This window comes from Adiantum capillus-veneris, chromosome 21, assembly GCF_014529385.1.
Source record: "Adiantum capillus-veneris isolate H3 chromosome 21, ASM1452938v2, whole genome shotgun sequence".
Taxonomy (NCBI): Eukaryota; Viridiplantae; Streptophyta; class Polypodiopsida; order Polypodiales; family Pteridaceae; genus Adiantum; species Adiantum capillus-veneris.
In genome coordinates this window covers 114,151,440-114,169,610 of record NC_140951.1, presented here as the reverse complement: position 1 = coordinate 114,169,610, position 18,171 = coordinate 114,151,440, and the positions used below count along the sequence as shown (strand labels likewise).

At 44.5% G+C, this 18,171-nt stretch overlaps 1 protein-coding gene across 1 annotated transcript in view; it reads left to right on the top strand.

The window, feature by feature from the left end:
- The first annotated feature begins 654 nt into the window (after positions 1-654).
- Positions 655-18,171, top strand: part of LOC147431568 (putative beta-1,3-galactosyltransferase 2) — a 31,196-nt gene continuing 13,679 nt past the window's right edge. The window contains exon 1 of the mRNA XM_086494124.1: positions 655-1,323. Coding sequence (XP_086350250.1) covers positions 1,235-1,323 — 89 coding nt within the window. The 5' untranslated portion in view covers positions 655-1,234. The remainder of the gene's footprint in view (positions 1,324-18,171) is intronic.

Sequence of the window (18,171 nt, the reverse complement as noted above, 5' to 3'; positions counted from 1 at the left end):
TTGGGTGCCAATCATGACCATCCTGCAAGGTCACTCTTCCATGAATATGCCAGATAAAGATCAAAAAGTCATTGGTGGTACTTTGTGGATGAGTCATCGTCATCGAGTTCCACTGAGGCAAAGCACCTAATGACAATTAATTTCACATTATGCTCTTTTGATTGATGCTTCTGATCATATAGGTTATTGCACCAATGAGATGTACTATGAAATTTGGTTTTCAACTAAAGCTTGTGATTATTGAGTCTTCTAGAGCATGCATATAAGATGGCATGCACCCGTTGGATAAAGCCATGAAACCCTTTCTCTGGGCCTATTATGAATGAGTAGTATCATGATTGGTTGAGGTAGGGCTTGTGAGTTCTATTACCTATGTTGCTTGTTAATAGAGAGAGCAAAAGGAGGAGGAGAGAGAAATATTGCCGACGGCCTCATCTGAACCTAGCCTAGCAAGCCTGCACGCTAGCTTCGTGTCCAAGGTAGCTCAATGGTGCAATCTGAACCCACCCATAGTTGTTCACACCTAGTTTACAAACATATGTGGAAATAGGTAGCTCCATTGTGCCATCGGAACCGAACCGTAGTAGTTTACACCTAGTTGTGTTGCTTCCATGGCACAAACTTAAAGTGGGGTTGCCGTTGGGAGACATTCAATCTTAGCAGTGTGAGAGCATTATATTTGAGTGCCCGCAGGGAAGAGAAGAGTTGTGGCTTGGCTAGAATCCTCCACCTCTCTCTCTCTCTCTCTCTCTCGCGGGAGGAGTCCCTCACCTGTCCGTACTCCTGCTTTGGTGCTTCTCCCTCTCCTGCTTTTGTGCTACTCTCTCTCTCTCTCTCTCTCTCTCTCTCTCTCTCTGAAGATCTGAGGACAGCAACGATCCGTCATCCTACTAACCATACCTCCATAGCCTGCTTCGGCTCTTGGGAAAAGCTCCATTTACAGAAGGGATCCCTTTGACAGCGTCCCATCTTTGAATTTGTTGCGCTTTGCACGCCAGCTCGAGGAACTTTGTGAGCACGTGAAATCTGTAAACTGTGAGCGAGAGACAGGGAAAGAAAAAGATCAAGTCCAACCATTAGCACTCCAGCTCTATCCATGTTAAGCTTGATTGGGTGAATTGCTGCTTTGCCCAATCTGCCAAGCTATACCCTTGTTTGATCATACGCTCAGATTCTCTCTTGCAATCTCTTCAAACAGTGTAAAGGAGAGGACCTTTTCTTCCACAAGGCTCCAATGCGGCCCAAAGGAGGAACACTGTCTGTTAAGCTGCTCGTGGTCGCCTGTGTCGCTTCGTTCCTTGCTGGCATGCTCTTCACGAACAGGTATGTTTCTTAAGGCAATTTACATTCATTTCAAGATAGGGAGAAAGAATGAAGGAAATATTTTATTAACCTCTTCTGGAGGCCGAACTCTGCCCAGGAGATACAACTGTGGTTATCTCCTTCAATATTCCAAAAAGTAAAATTCATTGACATGTCTAGAGCTAAATGTAAAACTATAGAAGGGCTGAGAGAGAGAGAGAGAGAGAGAGAGAGAGAGAGAGAGAGAGAGAGAGAGAGAGAGAGAGAGAGAGAGAGAGAGAGAGAACCATCGATCTTGAAGGTCAAATATGGTCCATGGGATATAATGAAACATGTTGTATGCTTTATATTGAGTTGATCGATGACTCTGATGCTTGAAGGCTGTGGATATGAGGGTGGCAATTGAGAATCCACAAAGTGGTTGGAAGAGAAAAAGGTACGTAGGGAGTGGCCGGGGCTTAAAACGTGATGATAGCAATTGTGAAAGTGATCAAAGCTGAGCACTCAAGTAGGGGATGATGCGCAAACTCTTGAACTTCCAAGGGCCATAGTGTGGATAGACGAAGGGACTCTTCCTTGGTGCTCCAACGCCTCGTCTCACATTGGATCTAAGTCAAATCGTTGCCATGGTATGGATTGTGAATAAGGGGATATGCTCAAGCATGTATGGGTGAGTATGGTCTCCTCTCTTTGAGAAGAACATCCTTTTGATAGTTGGGGCAATGTAGGTGGTGTAATGCGTAAAACGGGAGCCTCTGGATTTTGTGCCTATCGTGTTACAATGGCATTGTAGGAAAGCCTCATTCACTGTAGAGTCTACTAATGCATCATGAAGCAAGTGTGTTGCATATCCTCTTTCAAACCACTTCTTGATGTCTCGCATGCATTTCAAGATCAATATTTTACTTTTATGTGTCTTTTGTGTAACAAAATTTGGGAGAAATAGACTGCCACGATCACTCACATAATTGATCAGAGATTCATAACATCATCTTTAAACCATAAATAAATTGACAAAAGGAGACAATTGCTTACATAAACACCAACTTAAAGATAGCTTGGAGAGAGAAGATAGGACACAATATTGAGGGTAAGAATGGAACCCCCCCCCCCCGGGGCTCTTTGTATTACTTGAAGCTTACATAAAGACTAAATATAACTTTGTGTGAATCATGTACTTGGATTAGATACCATCATAAGAACCAAGACACCTCGGCTCTTTATATTACTTGAAGCTTACATAAAGTATAAATACAACTTTGTGTGGATTAAACACCATCATAAGAACCAACGCATCATTGCCTGGCACTTGTGATGCATACCTAGCAGCTTCTTGCAACTCTTATGATCACATGATCATAAAGGTGTTCTTACTAATCTACATTAATCACAAGGGACATTTCTTGCATCCTCGCCAATAGTCTTCCGGTCCTTCTCTATAAGCTTCTCTCGAGGATACCTATCCAAAAAGTTTGTTGCAGAAAATAATAGACCCTTTACCCTGAATGTGAAGAGTTCGAAGAGAGCTTTCATTTGAGTCCTTGTGTTACAGGATTCTTACAACCGGTGTAGAATTTATGGCAGTTTTTGTGAAGGGGTTGTCCTACACGTACGGTTGTTTGCTTCTCAGACGGAGCGAGTCATTGAAACGGGACGGGCACCACATGCCAATTGAAAAGATAGATTGTGAGAGACCTTTAGCACTTCAAAACAATTGAACTACACGAGACATGGAGTGGCGGAGTTCCACTCCGAGATTGCAATGGCCCCAAACGATGGCGCCTCTTTCGGTGTTTCTTTATATTGCTCTAAGAAGGTACAACTCTGTGGCTTTGCTGTGCATCTTCCACTAGTAGACTGCCTTGAAAGAGCCCACAACACATATTTGAAGGCCCTAGGCCCATCCAAAAGCAGTTACATAAAAAGCAATAAGTTCCAAAAGCCTTCGGTCCAAAAGCTAGCACCCAAAGGGTGGTCTGTATAACGTTGTCACGCGGCACAGGGTTGCGCAAAACACGGGGCGTTCGTACAGCTGCCATGTCATCATCTTGGATGCACAATCTTTGTGTGTGTATGTGTGTGTTTTGCTGTATTTTGACGGTTTAGGTCTTTCGGATGGTTCGTGTAAGTTGGGTTAGGACTTTTAAATCCTAACCTCTTTTGTGTCTTTAGGCCACTTGGTTGTAAGTTGGTGAGGATTTCTTCTGCTAGGGTTTAGTCCCCTCCGTCGATTCCTTTGAGTTGGGCTAGGGTTAGGCTCAAGGAGTCTTAACCCTTTGGGTCTTCAGTGGTTGACATGTCAGCAGTTTGTGATAGACTTTTGCATGCAGAACACCCTTGCTCCCCTCTTTTTAGAGCTTTTGGATTTTCTTAATAGCCTTCTATCATTCTCTTTTACTAAATCTAGCTTGAGTGCTATTATTAACTCAAAACCATGTAAACTAGTAGTCACATTCTAAAAAGGAGCACTTAACTTTCATGGATTTCATACCCGAGGATAGAGTCTTGATTGTGAAATCATCCTCTTCAAGAAAACATCAAAAAGTACTTTGATTTCATGAGGGAAATGCATCCTAATTCTTCTATAGAGCATTCAGAAAACATGAGCTTTGTTACTTGCCTTCCATGCAATTCTAGGAAGCTGACGTAGAGTGCTTTGCCAAAAGTGGGTGAAATTTTCTCTCCCAAGGGTACTTGACATATCACTTTATCATGTGTATGGGAAATTGCTTGCATGTTTTTGGAAGTGGCAGCGGAAGATGGACAAGTATATCTAAAAAGCGCGGCAATAGGTGCAAAATGTAACAAACTTGGACACTCCAAGTCAAGATTCTACCTCAACAGAGCAGAGATTCACTTCATAACAGTTCACAATTCACACATGATTCGACACGGCCCGACGGAGTTCCGTGCCTAGAGATATTGGCCCCTAAGACTGGCGCCCCTTTCAGTATTTCTTTTTGTATTAATCTGTGTTCAAAGTACAAGAGAGTGGGAGGGTTCTCACTCTCAGACTCTGTGTCCTGATGCTCTGAGAAGTGAGGGCCCTACCCACTTATTTATAAGTTACAAGGGATGCCCAAAAGCAGAGCCCCAAAAGTAGGTAATCAAAAGCTTCTAAAATTAAAGCAACTGAGCCAAAAGCAGCCAGTAATTCTCAGCCAGCGTAAATTCAGCTTTTCCGTACGCTTTGCCACGTCAGCAGCCGAATTCGTACACTGTGCCACGTCAGCCTGTCTCCGCTTTTTACCTCGAAAAATCCGGGACTGCCACGTCAGCACTGTTCCGCGTTTCACGGGCCTGCTGCCAGCCAATGTGGGTGTATCCGGGCATGCCATGTCACCGGTTTGTGACATAACCCCCTCTTGAAAGCATTGTAATCGCCCTCGATTACGCCTGCAAAATAGACAGAGGCCATAAACTGTCTTAGCAGACACTGACTGTTAGTACCGACGCACTAGGAACAACACATCTAGCACATGTACCAATCGACAATCACATCACAGGACATCACTTGACACCACATGACATCACATGACAAATCACATTCAAATATCATTCCAAATCTCAGACCATGATTAATCGGCAATGTATTTAGCAATCGCATCTAGATCCAGTCGGGACCTTTCAGATGCCCGATTAACTAATCCATATTGCAATCATGTGTATAGAGATTTATGAGACCGAAATGCTGCAGTCATTTCGTCTATCAGTTCCTGCACTTAAACAAAGTCAAGTACAAATCAATCAGTATCATTTTCATTATCGGGAATTCCAATTCATAAAGTCATACAACAAAATACTGTCAGCTCAGCATTATCCCTGAAACCCAAAGGGACATCAATGACTTTATATCAAATCAAGGTATCGGGGCAATCTGTCGACAAAGGAGTGAAGTGACTCCCCTCTTGTGCATACCCACTGCACTAGATCTGCCCATGCTGAAATCGGGGTTCTATCGGAGTAGACTATGCTAAACCGAATGCTTCAAGGTAAAGGTTCACAATCTGAGGAGTATCTGCCTGGTCCTCCTCCTCCATCCACTTCGCATCCAATGCGGGATAGTTCTTGAATTTAACCAAGAACCGCCTTATCACTTTACCTTTTATCTTTCTATCTTTATGTGCCAGTATCTGTTCTGGGACGAGTATCTCCTCGCTTTCCTCCACTTCGGGTTGCTCATCTGGCTCCCCATCATTGGGCACATCGCCTTTAAAAGGCTTCAAGAGACTCACATGAAAATCATTGTGAATTCTCCAAGTATCGGGCAGCTTCAGTCTAAAGGAGACATCATTTATCTTTTCTTTTATCTGGAAAGGTTCATAGTATCTCATGCTAAGCTTTGGAAAAAGCCGCTCCTTTCCCATTTTCTTTCTCAGGCGTGCCTTCTCAAAACGTAAGAGCACCCAATCATCTTCTTTTAATTTCAAATCGTGACGGTGTCGATCTGCTGCCTTTTTGTGTCTTTCTTGAGATTTCTCTTAAGCCTCGCGGACCTTGGCAAAAGCAGTGTCGTCCCTCGTGTACTAGCCGGCTTCAAAAATCTTATCTTTTGTGCTTAAGAAGGGTGGAACCTTCGGAGCACCGTCAATAATCTCATATGGTGCCTTCCCCGTCGAAGAGTGAAACATGTTATTGTAGGCAAATTCCAGCAAAGGTAAAAACCTTTCCCATTGAGTCTTCTGATCCGAGATGTAAGACTTCAATAAATCCAGTACGATTGAATTTGCTATCTCAGATCGCCCATCTGTCTGCGTGGGAAGATGACGAGAACTATAACCGCGTGCCAATGTTCTCCCAAATAGCCTTCCAAAACAAACTCATGAATTGGGGATCTCTGTCAGAGACAATTGTCTCAGGCATGCCATGTAATTTGAATATCTGGGCAATGAGCAGTCTCGCTAAGTGATCCGGCTTGACTGTTTTCTTCACTGGAATGAAATGAGCTTGCTTGCTAAATCTGTCAATAATGGTCCAGATACCATCGTGCCCACTCTCTGTCTTCGGGAGATAAAAAATGAAATCCATAGCAATACTTTCCTAGGGGCGGGTGGGAATGGGCAAAGGATGTAACAATCCTTGTGCTTTATGCCTGTCAAACTTGACCTTTGGCATACCAAGCATCTGCGTACAAAATCGTCCACGTCCTTCTTGAGTCTCGGCCAAAAGAAGTATCTCTCCACACCTTTCAAGGTGGTATCAATGCCGCGGTGGCCCGAAAATGGTGGACAGTGGCATTCGGTTAGAACCTTTTCCCTCAACGGCTGTGTAATGCACAACATCGTTTTCTTCGTCAAGTAATCATCCCAAATGGAATATCCGGCTACTACCTCCCCATTCTGTATTCGATGGAATACATCTGCAAAATCTGGATCTGTGGTGTACAGATCGACCATATCCTTGAAGCTTCTATGATGTATCGCGGAAATAGCCAAGGCCAACGGCTTTCGGGACAAAGCATCTGCCACCAAGTTCTTATGTCCCTGCACATGGACAATCTGGAAGTGAAATTGTGACAAGATGTTCGCCCACCGCTTCTGCTTTTCCGATAGCTGCTTCTGTGACAAGAAGTAGTGTAAACTCTGGTGATCTGTGAAAACCTAAAATCGGCTCCGAGTAGGTAATGTAGTCACTGAGTAAGAGCATGGATAACTGCCAAAAGCTCTTTCTCATATATCTGTGCTGTCAATTCCGGCCTTGAAAACAATCGGCTCTCATAGGCAATGACATGGCCTTCTTGCATTAGGACCGCCGACCACAAGCATCACAATATACCTCAAATGACTTCTGCAGATCTGGCAAAGTCAAAATTGGTCCCGTAGTCAATTTCTCTTTCAAAGTCTGAAAGGCAGTCACCTCTGTGGGTCCCCACGAGAAAGGGACTCCTTTTTGTGTCAAAATATGCAAAGAGGAAGCAACCTCTGCAAACTTTCTAATGAACCGCCGGTAGTAAGAAACATAAGCCCAAGAAGCTTCTAACTTCATGGACATTCTTCAAATCGGGCCAATCACGTATAGTCTCAATCTTGGCCGGGTTCATCTACGCTCCTGCTACTACTGAGACAATGTGTCCCAAAAAGTGTATCTCTGATAAGAAAAATTCACTCTTCTTTGCATTGATCACTAACTTGTGATCCCGTAATGCCTGAAAGACGTGTAGCAGATGTTCGCTAGTTCTGCCTCATCCTTGGAGAAGACAATAATGTCATCAAAGAAAGTGCCAACAAAAGATCTGTACTATCTAAAAATCTTGTCCATCATTCGGTTAAAGGTTGCTGGAGCATTGGTAAGGCCAAAAGGCATCACCAAAAATTGAAATAAACCAAAGGTCGTCCGAAAAGCTGTCTTGTAGACATCTCCCGGCGCGATTCGGATTTGATGATATCCGCTCTTCAAATCGATCCTGTTGAAACAAGAGGATTCCTGTAGTTAGTCAAGAATATCATCGATCCTAGGAATCGGAAATCTGTTCTTGATGGTGATTTTATTGAGAGCTCTATAATCAATGCACATTCTCCAAGATCCATCTTTCTTCAAAACCAACAACACCGGAGAGCAGTAAGGTGAAGTACTTGGCTGGATAAGACCCTTTTACAAGAGGTCTTTCACTTGGTTCATAATCTCTTCATTCTGAGCTCGACTCACACGGTAAGGTGGCCAGTTCGGTGGTGTGCGTCCAGGTATCAGATCAATGGTATGATCCTCAGGACGAGCTAGTGGTAGCTCGCTTGGCAGGCCCTCAGAAAAGCATGGAGAAAATCTTGGCGTTCTTTATCAAGTTCAGACATATTTGTCGTATATTGATCATTCAACTCTTTCAAAAAGATCGAGTAATCAAACAGGCTGGATTTTATTAATTTCGAAACAACCGAAGTCGATACAATAGTGACAGACTCGCCCTTAAGTTTCACATCAAGTACAATGTTTCGACCCTTTTCAGTAGTCAATGTCGCTTTCTTCGCCTGATAATCGACCACGGCGTTGTTCTTATGGTACAAAGGGACTCCCAGGAGGACATCATAACCTTCCAAGGGCATTATGTAGAAGTCCTCGTGCCCCAAATACTCCTGACAATGCAACCGAAGTTTGCCAATGACAGGTGTAATGGCCACGTCCGTGCCGGGTGCTGCTAGAACTGCCTCTGCTTGTGGTCCCATCTGATCGGGTGTAATCTCGAGCCGCGCCGCCAATTGAGGTGAAATGAAGTTGGCCTTGGCTCCTCCATGGAAGAAAATCAGGGCTTCTTGATCTTTCACTTTGCCCCAAGCTCGACAAAGTTCTGTACTTTCATCAATTGTGCTTGGGTCAATACCCATGCAATCCGGAACCAGTCCTGCTTTCATCTTGCCTTTTCGTCCACGTTCCTCAGCTGCTTTCGAACACTCTGGCCTTTCTTTATTCTGTTCTTGTTGTGCCTTTTTAGGGCACTTCACGGAGATGTGCCCATGTTCCCCGCATCCAAAACACTTCCCCTCTTTGATGTAGTTGGCCATTTCCCGAAGAGTGAGCCGGGGTCGTGAATCCTTATCTTTCTTTTCTTGGGGGCTCCTCTTCTTTCTACTTTCATTATTAGAAGTCTGTTCGGTTCTCTGAGTCACGATCTCATCTGTGGGGTAAGTCAGATTGCTTGAATGTATGACAAAACCCCGTTTCGCATGACCCATCAATTCTTGAATAGAATCTGACTTTTGTTCTAAGTAGTGATCTCGGATCTCTGTAGGAAGTCCGTAGCAAAACCGCTCAATCTGTTCTTTAAACGAGATCTTCTTAAATGAAGAGGTTGGTAGAAAAGAGCTCCAAAATCTCTCGCAATAAGCGTCCAAAGAATCTCTCTTGGTCATCCGAAGTTGATTCCAAGCAGTTCGTATATCTCGTTCGTTGTCACAAGACGTGCACCACATGCCAATAGAAAAGAACAGACTGAACAGACTTTTAGCACATTGAACAGACTTTTAGCACTTCAATAACAACTTAACTGAGAAATAGAGAGAAACACGCGACATGGAGTGGCGGAATTCCATCTCAGAGAGTATTGGCCCCAAACCTTGGCACCCCTTTCGGTATTTCTTTATATTGCATCAACTCAATACAAGCCAGTAATCTAGACTCTGCACCTTCTCCAGGAAGCATGCCAGAGAATGAGCCCTAGCCTCATATTTAAAGGCCCTAGGCCCCAAAAGCAGTTTTACATGAAAAGCCTTCAAACTCAAAAGCTCCTGGTCCAAAAGCAATGCCAAAAAGCTGCCAGCGTAAATCACGGAAATCCATACAGCTCGCCACGTCATCATGTCAACGCAATTTTCTGAAATCCGCCACGTCATCACCAGCTACGCAATTTCTTGTGTGTGTATGTGGGTCCTGCTTTATTTCCTTTATGTCACTTGGGGCCCCATCAGACGGGGTCCCCATAAGTTGGTAGGACTTCTTCTTCTGTTACTTGTTCTTCTTAGGGTTTAGGCCCCTTGGCCGACATCTGCAAGTTGACTCCCTTCTTCAGGGCTTTGACACGTCAGCAGTTTGTGACATTCGTACTCCCGAGTTGGCCAAGAAGAAATAAAAAGCCTTTTGAATTTCAGCCATTTAACTGGCGCTTCCTTGTTGAGTAGAAGAGCGGACCACCATGTTCGAGCATTTCCCTTGAAGAAAGAGGTAGCCCTCCGAATCTTGGAGTGCTCTGAGTAATGCACTCTAGAGAAAGCTATATCAAACTGTTGTATGAAGGCCAAAACCCTCGAAGCATCTTGGAATCCAAAAAAAGTGTCAAACTTAATTGACTGTCCACCTTCTTTAATTCTTGCTTTTATCTTCGAGAAAGTCATACTACTCGGCTTTATAGAAATGCTTTTTCTTTGCGTAAAATCTGTGATCGTCGGAGTCCAAGCTGTCTGAGGATGAGTCTTCTGTAGAGCTGCCAAACTGGGCGAAACTTAGGCTTCTTTGCCTTTTTCTTGCCCTTTTCGAAGCTTTGCTTTTTGCTTCGCTTTTTCCCTTTCTTGTCTTCTTCGCTCGAGTCAGAAGAGCTAGAAGAACTGTTAGAAGAAGAAGAAGAAGAACTGGATACTCCTTCAAATCGAACACGCTTCTTCTGCTCTCTTGTAGAGGCAAAAGTAGATTGACGATCCAAATAACCCGAGAAGTCGGTTCCTTTCTTCTGCTTTTTGTCGTGCTTTTTGGCTTTGTTGTTCGCGTCAAAAAGCTGACTAATCCGTGCATCAACCACCTCTTCCAATTCTTGTTCTGTAAACATCCTTGGAGCAAGAGGTTTCTTGAGTGCCGGTTTGATGGGTGGCTCTGTGGCCTTTTGCCACTGGGCGTGCACTTCTTCGAAGGAAGGATGTCTGAGTCGAAAATTTTGCAAATTTTGGATTCTTCGCAATGTTGATCATCATCTTTGTCGCGTCGTCCACCAATTGTCGACGTTCCATCTCTTCAATCTCTGTCTGAGTAGGCCGAGGTGGGCCGTACGCTTCATGCGAATCTTCTTCGTGATCTCTTCCCGCATCCCCAGATGCAGAGGAAGTCTACTGTTCTTTGTTGGAATCCATAAGTGTCGCGAGAAAAGGATCGGATTTCCCGGTAGAAGAGAAATCGGCCGTGCTCTGATACCACTGTAACAAACTTGGACACTCCCAAGTCAAGATTCTACCTCGACATAGCAGAGATTCTCTTCAAAACAGTTTACAATTCACACTTGATTCGACACGGCCCGGCGGAGTTCCGTGCCTAGAGATATTGGCCCCAAAGACTGGCGCCCCTTTCGGTATTTATTTTGTATTAATGTGTGTTCAAAGTACAAGAGAGTGGGAGGGTTCTCACTCTCAAAGTACATCCAGATGCTTTGAGAAGTGAGGGCCTTGCCCACTTATTTATAAGTTACAAGGGATGCCCAAAAGCAGAGCCCCAAAAGCAGGTAATCAAAAGCTTCTAAAATTAAAGCAACTGAGATAAAAGTAGCCAGTAATTCTTAGCAGCGTAAAATCTGCTTTTCTGTATGCTTTGCCACGTCAGCAGCTGCTGCGCAAAAGCAGGGAATCTGTACACTGTGCCACGTCAGCATGTCTCCACGTTTTGCGCGGGAAAATCTGGGACTGCCACGTCAGCACTGTTTCCGCGTTTCACGAGCCTGTTGCCAGCTAGTGTGGGTGTGTCCGGGCATGCCACGTCACCGGTTTGTGACAGCAAAAGGATCACGCGGAGAGAGAGAGAGAGAGAGAGAGAGAGAGAGAGAGAGAGAGAGAGAGAGAGAGAGAGAGAGAGAGAGAGAGAGAGAGAGCGCGCAAAATAGTGGCATTGACACTAGCGATGAACAGATACAAACCAAGGTGCTTCCCTTTCCTATGTCGGAACTCCTTTGTTGCTCGACTTTCAAAAGTACCATAGGAGCCAGAAATAGAGACCAAAACTGGAAAAAGGTGGAACCAGCTCGAGGTGGGAAACCATTGACATTGGCAAATACAAAAAACACCGTAGATTTGGAGCCATTGTAACAGGGAACAGGCGGAACGCAACCCAAACTGAATTGGGGTTGTTTAGGAGTTGATTTGGGACTAAGCTGAATGGAGGTAATTCAAGCCTTACTTAAGTCGACCGTTCCGGCCCCGTTCCCAATCCTGCACCTTACACCCTTGTAAGGTGCAGCGGAAGTGAATGTTGAACTTTGCTCAAGATGAGTGCTCCGAATTGTGCTCAAGGGTTCCTTTTACTTAACGAAGGGAGAGCGAAAGCCTTCCGTTCCTTTAGTGAGAGTGCAATGATCACACAAACAAAGTGAATAACACTGTGAATGAAGGTGCTGAGACTGAGAGAGAGATAGAGAGAAGAATACGACACCAGACTGTTGTCAAAACTGATGACTGCTGGCTGAAAATGCTGCTATATCTGGCTGAAAAACGCTACTGAAAAACGCTGAGGCTGGCTTGTACAGTCTGCTGAAAACACTGCTGCAGGTTGACAGAAAACGTTGATGCAGGCTGATAGAAAACGCTGGTTGGCTGATCTGCAAACGTTGGTGTAGGCTGATCTGCAACCGCTGAATGCTAAAGTTCCTGGTGCTAGGGCTGAAGGTACTTGTTGAAAACGCTGATCTTGCTGAGGTTCTTGCTCAGGAGAATCACTAGAGGGCCTGCTGCAGAGTCTGCCTGGGCTCTCTTGGTTTCTCTCGCTTCTAGTGAGTGACTGGCAGGTTTCTTTTATATTAACTTAGCAAATTTTGCCCTACCCAGTTTTCCAACAAAGTCACTTATTAATAATAAGTGAAAAATGGATAAATAGGGGAAATGGATTCTTTGCGCTGTAAAATGCTCATGATGGTTATTGAATGTCATGTTGTGTGCAACCAGAGGATATGCAACTACTCTAAGTGCCTCGACATTCACGGCCTGCGCACAGGCTCACAAAGGTGCCAGAACACTTCCTAAACCCTAGACCTGAAGTAGATTGTCCACATGCACATAGGGTTAGATGTGCACGTGACATCCCCTCCTTTTCAAAGTGAGGTACTGGTACCGAGCTGCATGGCTTCCTTGTAGTCTGCCAACAACTCTGGGTAATCTTTGAAAAACTCTTCATCGACCCACACTGCTTCGTGGGTTCCTCGATCCTTGAACTTCAAAAAGTACTGTCTGACTTGCTTCTTTGAGCCATGGCGAAACCGATGCAACAACACTTGTTCCGGCTCCATGACTTTTGCTTCATCGATGATCTCCGGCTCTTCTTCTTCGGAAATGTCCTTCGGAGGTGTTCCCTGAAACACTTTCAACCAAGAAACATGGAAAACGTTGTACATTGACTATGAGTTAGGCAATTGCAATTTCATTGAAACCTTATTATTGAGCTTTTTTAATGACAGGAAATGGACCATACCTTGGGAAAGACAACTTAGGACATTTCTTTCCAACTTGCTTAAGACATTGCTTCATGATTCTTAAATACACCCAATCCCCTTCCTTGATAGAATCATCTTGACGATGCTTGTTGGCCTGCCGTGAATAAGACTCCTGAGCCTTGCTTAGCCGAAGCTTCACACTCTCAGAAATCTCATCCAACGACCGACTTTCAACATTAGCATCAGGCATTGGACTGACCAAGCGAGTCAAAAGTGACTGGAACGGACGTCCAAAAGCTGCCTCATACGGAGTTCTACCAATGGCAGAGGAATAAGAGTCATTCAAAATAACTTGAATCAATGGGAGATACAGCTCTTATTGAGATTGCTGATCATGCACATATGACTTTAAAACATCAAAAGCCAACTGGTTGTAAATCTCTGTTTGACCATCTGACTGTGGATAAAAAGCCGATGAAAAATTCAACTTAGCGTCAAAATTTTCAAAGAGTGCACGCCAAAAATTGAACGTGAACTTAATATCCCTATCTGAAACAATCGACTTTGGCAAACCACAGAGGGGGTACCAATGCTTTATGAAAAACCGTACTACATCTTGTGCGGTGACTGTGGCCTCACAAGGAATCAACATGCAAAACTTGTTGAAATGGTAAACAATTGTCAAACATTGAGTGTTCCTTGAATACAAACTAGGTGGAAGGTTAGTCACAAAATCCATGGAAATATCCTGAAAAGGTCCATCGGGAATAGGCAGTGGAAGCAAGAGGCCTTGCTGCTTACCCCGAGGAGCGTTAACATTTTGACAAATGGTACACTGTGTGACATAATGAAACACATCCTTTCGCATTTTAGGCCAATAAAAGAATCTTTCTATTTTTTCTAGAGTGGTGTTCATTCCCCTGTGCCCACCCGTGAGAGAGTCATGTGCATCGTGCAATACGGTTGTCCTAAGAGAGGGCAACACACATAGACGGTGACGAAAATACGACAAACCATCACGAATGAGATAGTTGCTTGGCCCTTGGGAAGCAAGAGCCTGTAACCATTGCTTACCAAACTCGGAATCTGCATACTGGTTCTTCATGCTATCGAAAGACACACCCTGGTCAAGAGCCCAAATCTGTCCTTTGCGACTTAACGCATTTGCAACAGGGTTAGCTTTTCCAGGCACATACTCAATCAAACCTCTAAATTGCTAAAAAAATTGTGACCGTGCTTGGCGATCACTCCAATGTGCACTAGGCATAAACTAGAGCCACTTGAGGGCTTGGTGATCTATGCGAACTGTGAACTCTCTACCATACAGAAAATGTTTCCAATGCTTAAGAGAGTGAATAACAGACAAAAGTTCTTTATCATAAACTAAATAGTTCTTTTCTGCACTATTGAGCTTCCGACTAAGGAATGCGACGAAGGAATGCAACTGGACGGCCATGCTGCTGAAGCACAACACCTATGGCGACATTGCTCGCATCCGTCATATACCTCAAAGGGGTCATTTCAAGAGGCAAAGATAAGACATGGCGCTTCTGTCGCCGCAACCTTGAGAGTTGCAAAAGCCTCAATGGTTGTCTCGAGCAAATCCACGCACTGTCGGCGAGTCTTTACCCCTTTCAAAACATCGGTCATGGGTGCAGCAATGCATGGCAATATCTCTATGTGCGAACTATATGCTTGAGATAAACCAAGAAAAGAACGCACATCATATGCAGTTTTGGGCAAATCCCAATTACGTACCTGTTCCACCTTGGCGGGATCTAGCTCGACGCCTTCTGCAGAAATGATATAACCCAGATAAGTAACTGAAAAAAACTCAAATTCCTTAGCTGCAATGTACAGCTGACACTCATCCAAACGGGTTAATACCCTTTCTACATCCTTTTCATGTTGTTCCCACAATGCAGAAAAAATGAGAATATCGTCAAGAAAGATGAACACACATACATCAACCATATCGCCAAAACAGTCTATCGTGAGACGGTTGAATGTACCCACGGCACCTGCCAATCCAAAAGGCATAATCACATACTCTCATTGCCGTTTCTCCGTGCGAAAAGCAATCTTGTAGATGTCGCCTTTGAATACCCTTACCTGATGGTATCCACTTTTGAGATTGACCTTACTGAAAACCTTTGCCCCGTTGAGCCTATCGAGGATATACTCAATGCGAGGCATTGGAAACTTGTTCTTGACTGTCATCTTGTTCAATGCTCTGTAATCAACACACAAACGAGACGAACCATCCTTCTTGCGGACAAACAAAATAGGAGCAGCAAAAGGAATTACACTAGGACGTATAAATCCCCTGGCCACCAACTCCGTGAGTTGCCGCTCTAACTCTTCTTCCTAAGTCTTGTTCAAACGGTAGGGAGCCTTACTGACAGGCTATGCCCCCTCCGTGAGTTCGATGCGATGGTCCTCCGGCCGCTCGGGTGGGAGACGGGGTGGAAGATCATCGTGGCAAAAGAGATGCTTAAACTTGGTAAACAAAGTTGAATACATGTCTAGAGCCTGAATGCTCTGGGTAACTGGAGAGGCATAGATGAATGCCACTTGTGCTCCTCTTCATAATTCAAGCTTCACCTGCACATGAGAAATGAGAGGCAAAGAATGCAGACCCTCCTCACCACGAATGATCATGGGAGAGTCACTTTTGGCATTTAGAGTGAGAGTATTGTCCGCCCAATCAATGAGAGGGTTATGCTCACGAAACCATCTAATGCCCAAAATCATATCACATCCTGAGAGAGGAGACATGACAAATTCTCTACGGAAGGCAGCCTGTTGGACTGTAAACAACACGTCAAGGCACTCTTACGTAATGAGAGAGTCCATACCGGGAGCAAAGTCTGACACCTCGAGAGGAGATGTGTGGCTAACCTCTACGCGGGTCATGTGAAGGGTCAGCGTTTGTCATATTGTTTGATTCAGGCAGTATGCATGATGTGATTGGTGCCTCTCTTGTAGAGAGAGCCCACATCATGCATACTGCCTGAATCAAACAATATGACAAAACACTGACCCTTCACATGACCATAACATTTAAAGAGAGACTCATCAGTGTGTATGTCAGAAACATGTGAAGACTCGGATTGGTTAATTAAAGTGCTTGTGGTAGTTGTTGGTGCTTTGGGTTCTTTAGGTGGGGCTGTCCTTCTTAATGTGACCCTTGACGTGACATTGATAACATCTACCTTTCTTAGCATAAATCACTTGTTCATCAACAGTTATGTATCCTGCTATAATTCCTTGTGCGGCTTTCTCATCCGGGGTTAGCTTAGGTTTAGCAGGTGCTTTAGCTTACCCTTAGATACATTTTGAGAGTTCTTTTTCGAAGGACTATAGGAAGATTGGCTAGAAGAGTTACCATTCTTACCGTTTTGTGGGTTCTGAGGAGTCTGAGAGGTAGTGTGAGAAGACTTGTTCTCTTTAGGCTTTCCCTTGTTGTGTTTCATCTCTTGTGCGAGAGCAATCGCTACCGCCTTGTTGAGATCTACGGAATCGAAGACTTCGACATCAAACCTGATATAGTCGTCCAACCCGAAAATAAAAGCCTCTTTGCGCTTCGCATCTGATTTGCGTAATTGGGTGCCAAGCTGCAAAACATGGTTAGAAAAAGACATGACTGGGGTACCATTTTGCTTGAGATTGCGCCAATCTTTCTTTAACCGCGCTAGGTATTGAGGTGGTGTAAGGTGCAACGAAATGAATGTTGAACTTTGCTCAAGATGAGTGCTCCGAATTGTGCTCAAGGGTTCCTTTTACTTACGGAAGGGAGAGCCTTTCGTTCCTTTAGTGAGAGAGTGCAATGGACACAAACAAAGTGAGTGGACACAGTGAATGGAAGTGCATGAGACTAAGAGATAGAGAAGAGAATACGACACTAGAGACGTTGTAAAACCCTCCTCCGAAGGCCCCACTCTCTATGGCGAGAGCGGTCTACTTATGATTGCACAAATCTCTACAATGCTTGGACTTGCCGACGGTGTCGACGACGATGAGGACGACGACGAGACGGGCTGAAATCTGAAAATGCTAAGGGCTGAAATCTGCAAATCTTTATCTGCTGAATTCTGACACTATGTTGGTGACGATGTCGATGACGACGATGCAACGACGACGCGCTAAAAACGCAGATGCTGAAATCTGCGTTTTCCAGGCTGAAACTGCAAACTTCGATGGATCCCACCGTGCGGCGAGGAACTGCTGTGGGAAGGTGCGATCTGCGAGTGCTAAAGGCTGAAAACTGAAAACGCTGGTCCTATGGTTGATTCTGTCGGAATGATCTGCAAAAACGCTGAGGTTGACCTGCAACCAAAAACGCTAGGGCTGAAAACTGACCTTGCAGGGAAATCTGCTAACGCTAGACAATCTGTTGTGTTGCTATGGGAATCTGCTAACGCTAGGGCTGATTTGCTGTCTACTGTCGCGGGGAATCTGCAATTGCAATAACGTTGGCTGATCTGGTGCAAAAACGCTAGGCCTTCTGTTGAGAGAAAACGCCAGAGTTGTCGCGGGGGTTGGTCTTGCTGAGAAGTTGCCTATTGAGCAAGGTGCGCCTGCTGCCTCTTCTGCCAATTAGTGCTAGTCTAGGTTTGCTTATATACAAACTTACTCAATTTGCCCTACCTACTTTTCAATAAAAGTCACTTAAAAATAATAAGTGAAAAATGTCAAAAATAGGGAAAATAGGCTAAATGCATTGGAAAATTCCCCTGAAGGATTCTGATGGATCTGATGGGAATGCTTATGATCATGCTGTGTGCAACCAGAGGATATGCATCTACACTAAGTGACTGGACTTGCATAGTCTGCGAACAGACTCATAAAAGTGCCAGATTACTTGCTAATCTAGACTGATTGAACTGAACCCTTGCTATGCTGTAGCTTGTCCACGGACACAATACGGTTGGATGTGTCACGTGACAGGTGGCAAGAACCTTGCCTTGAGCTTGTCTTGGAAGTTGGCCCAATTGAAAGAAAGGGGCACGCCTTCCTCGGCTTCCTCTAGGTGCGCGGCCAAT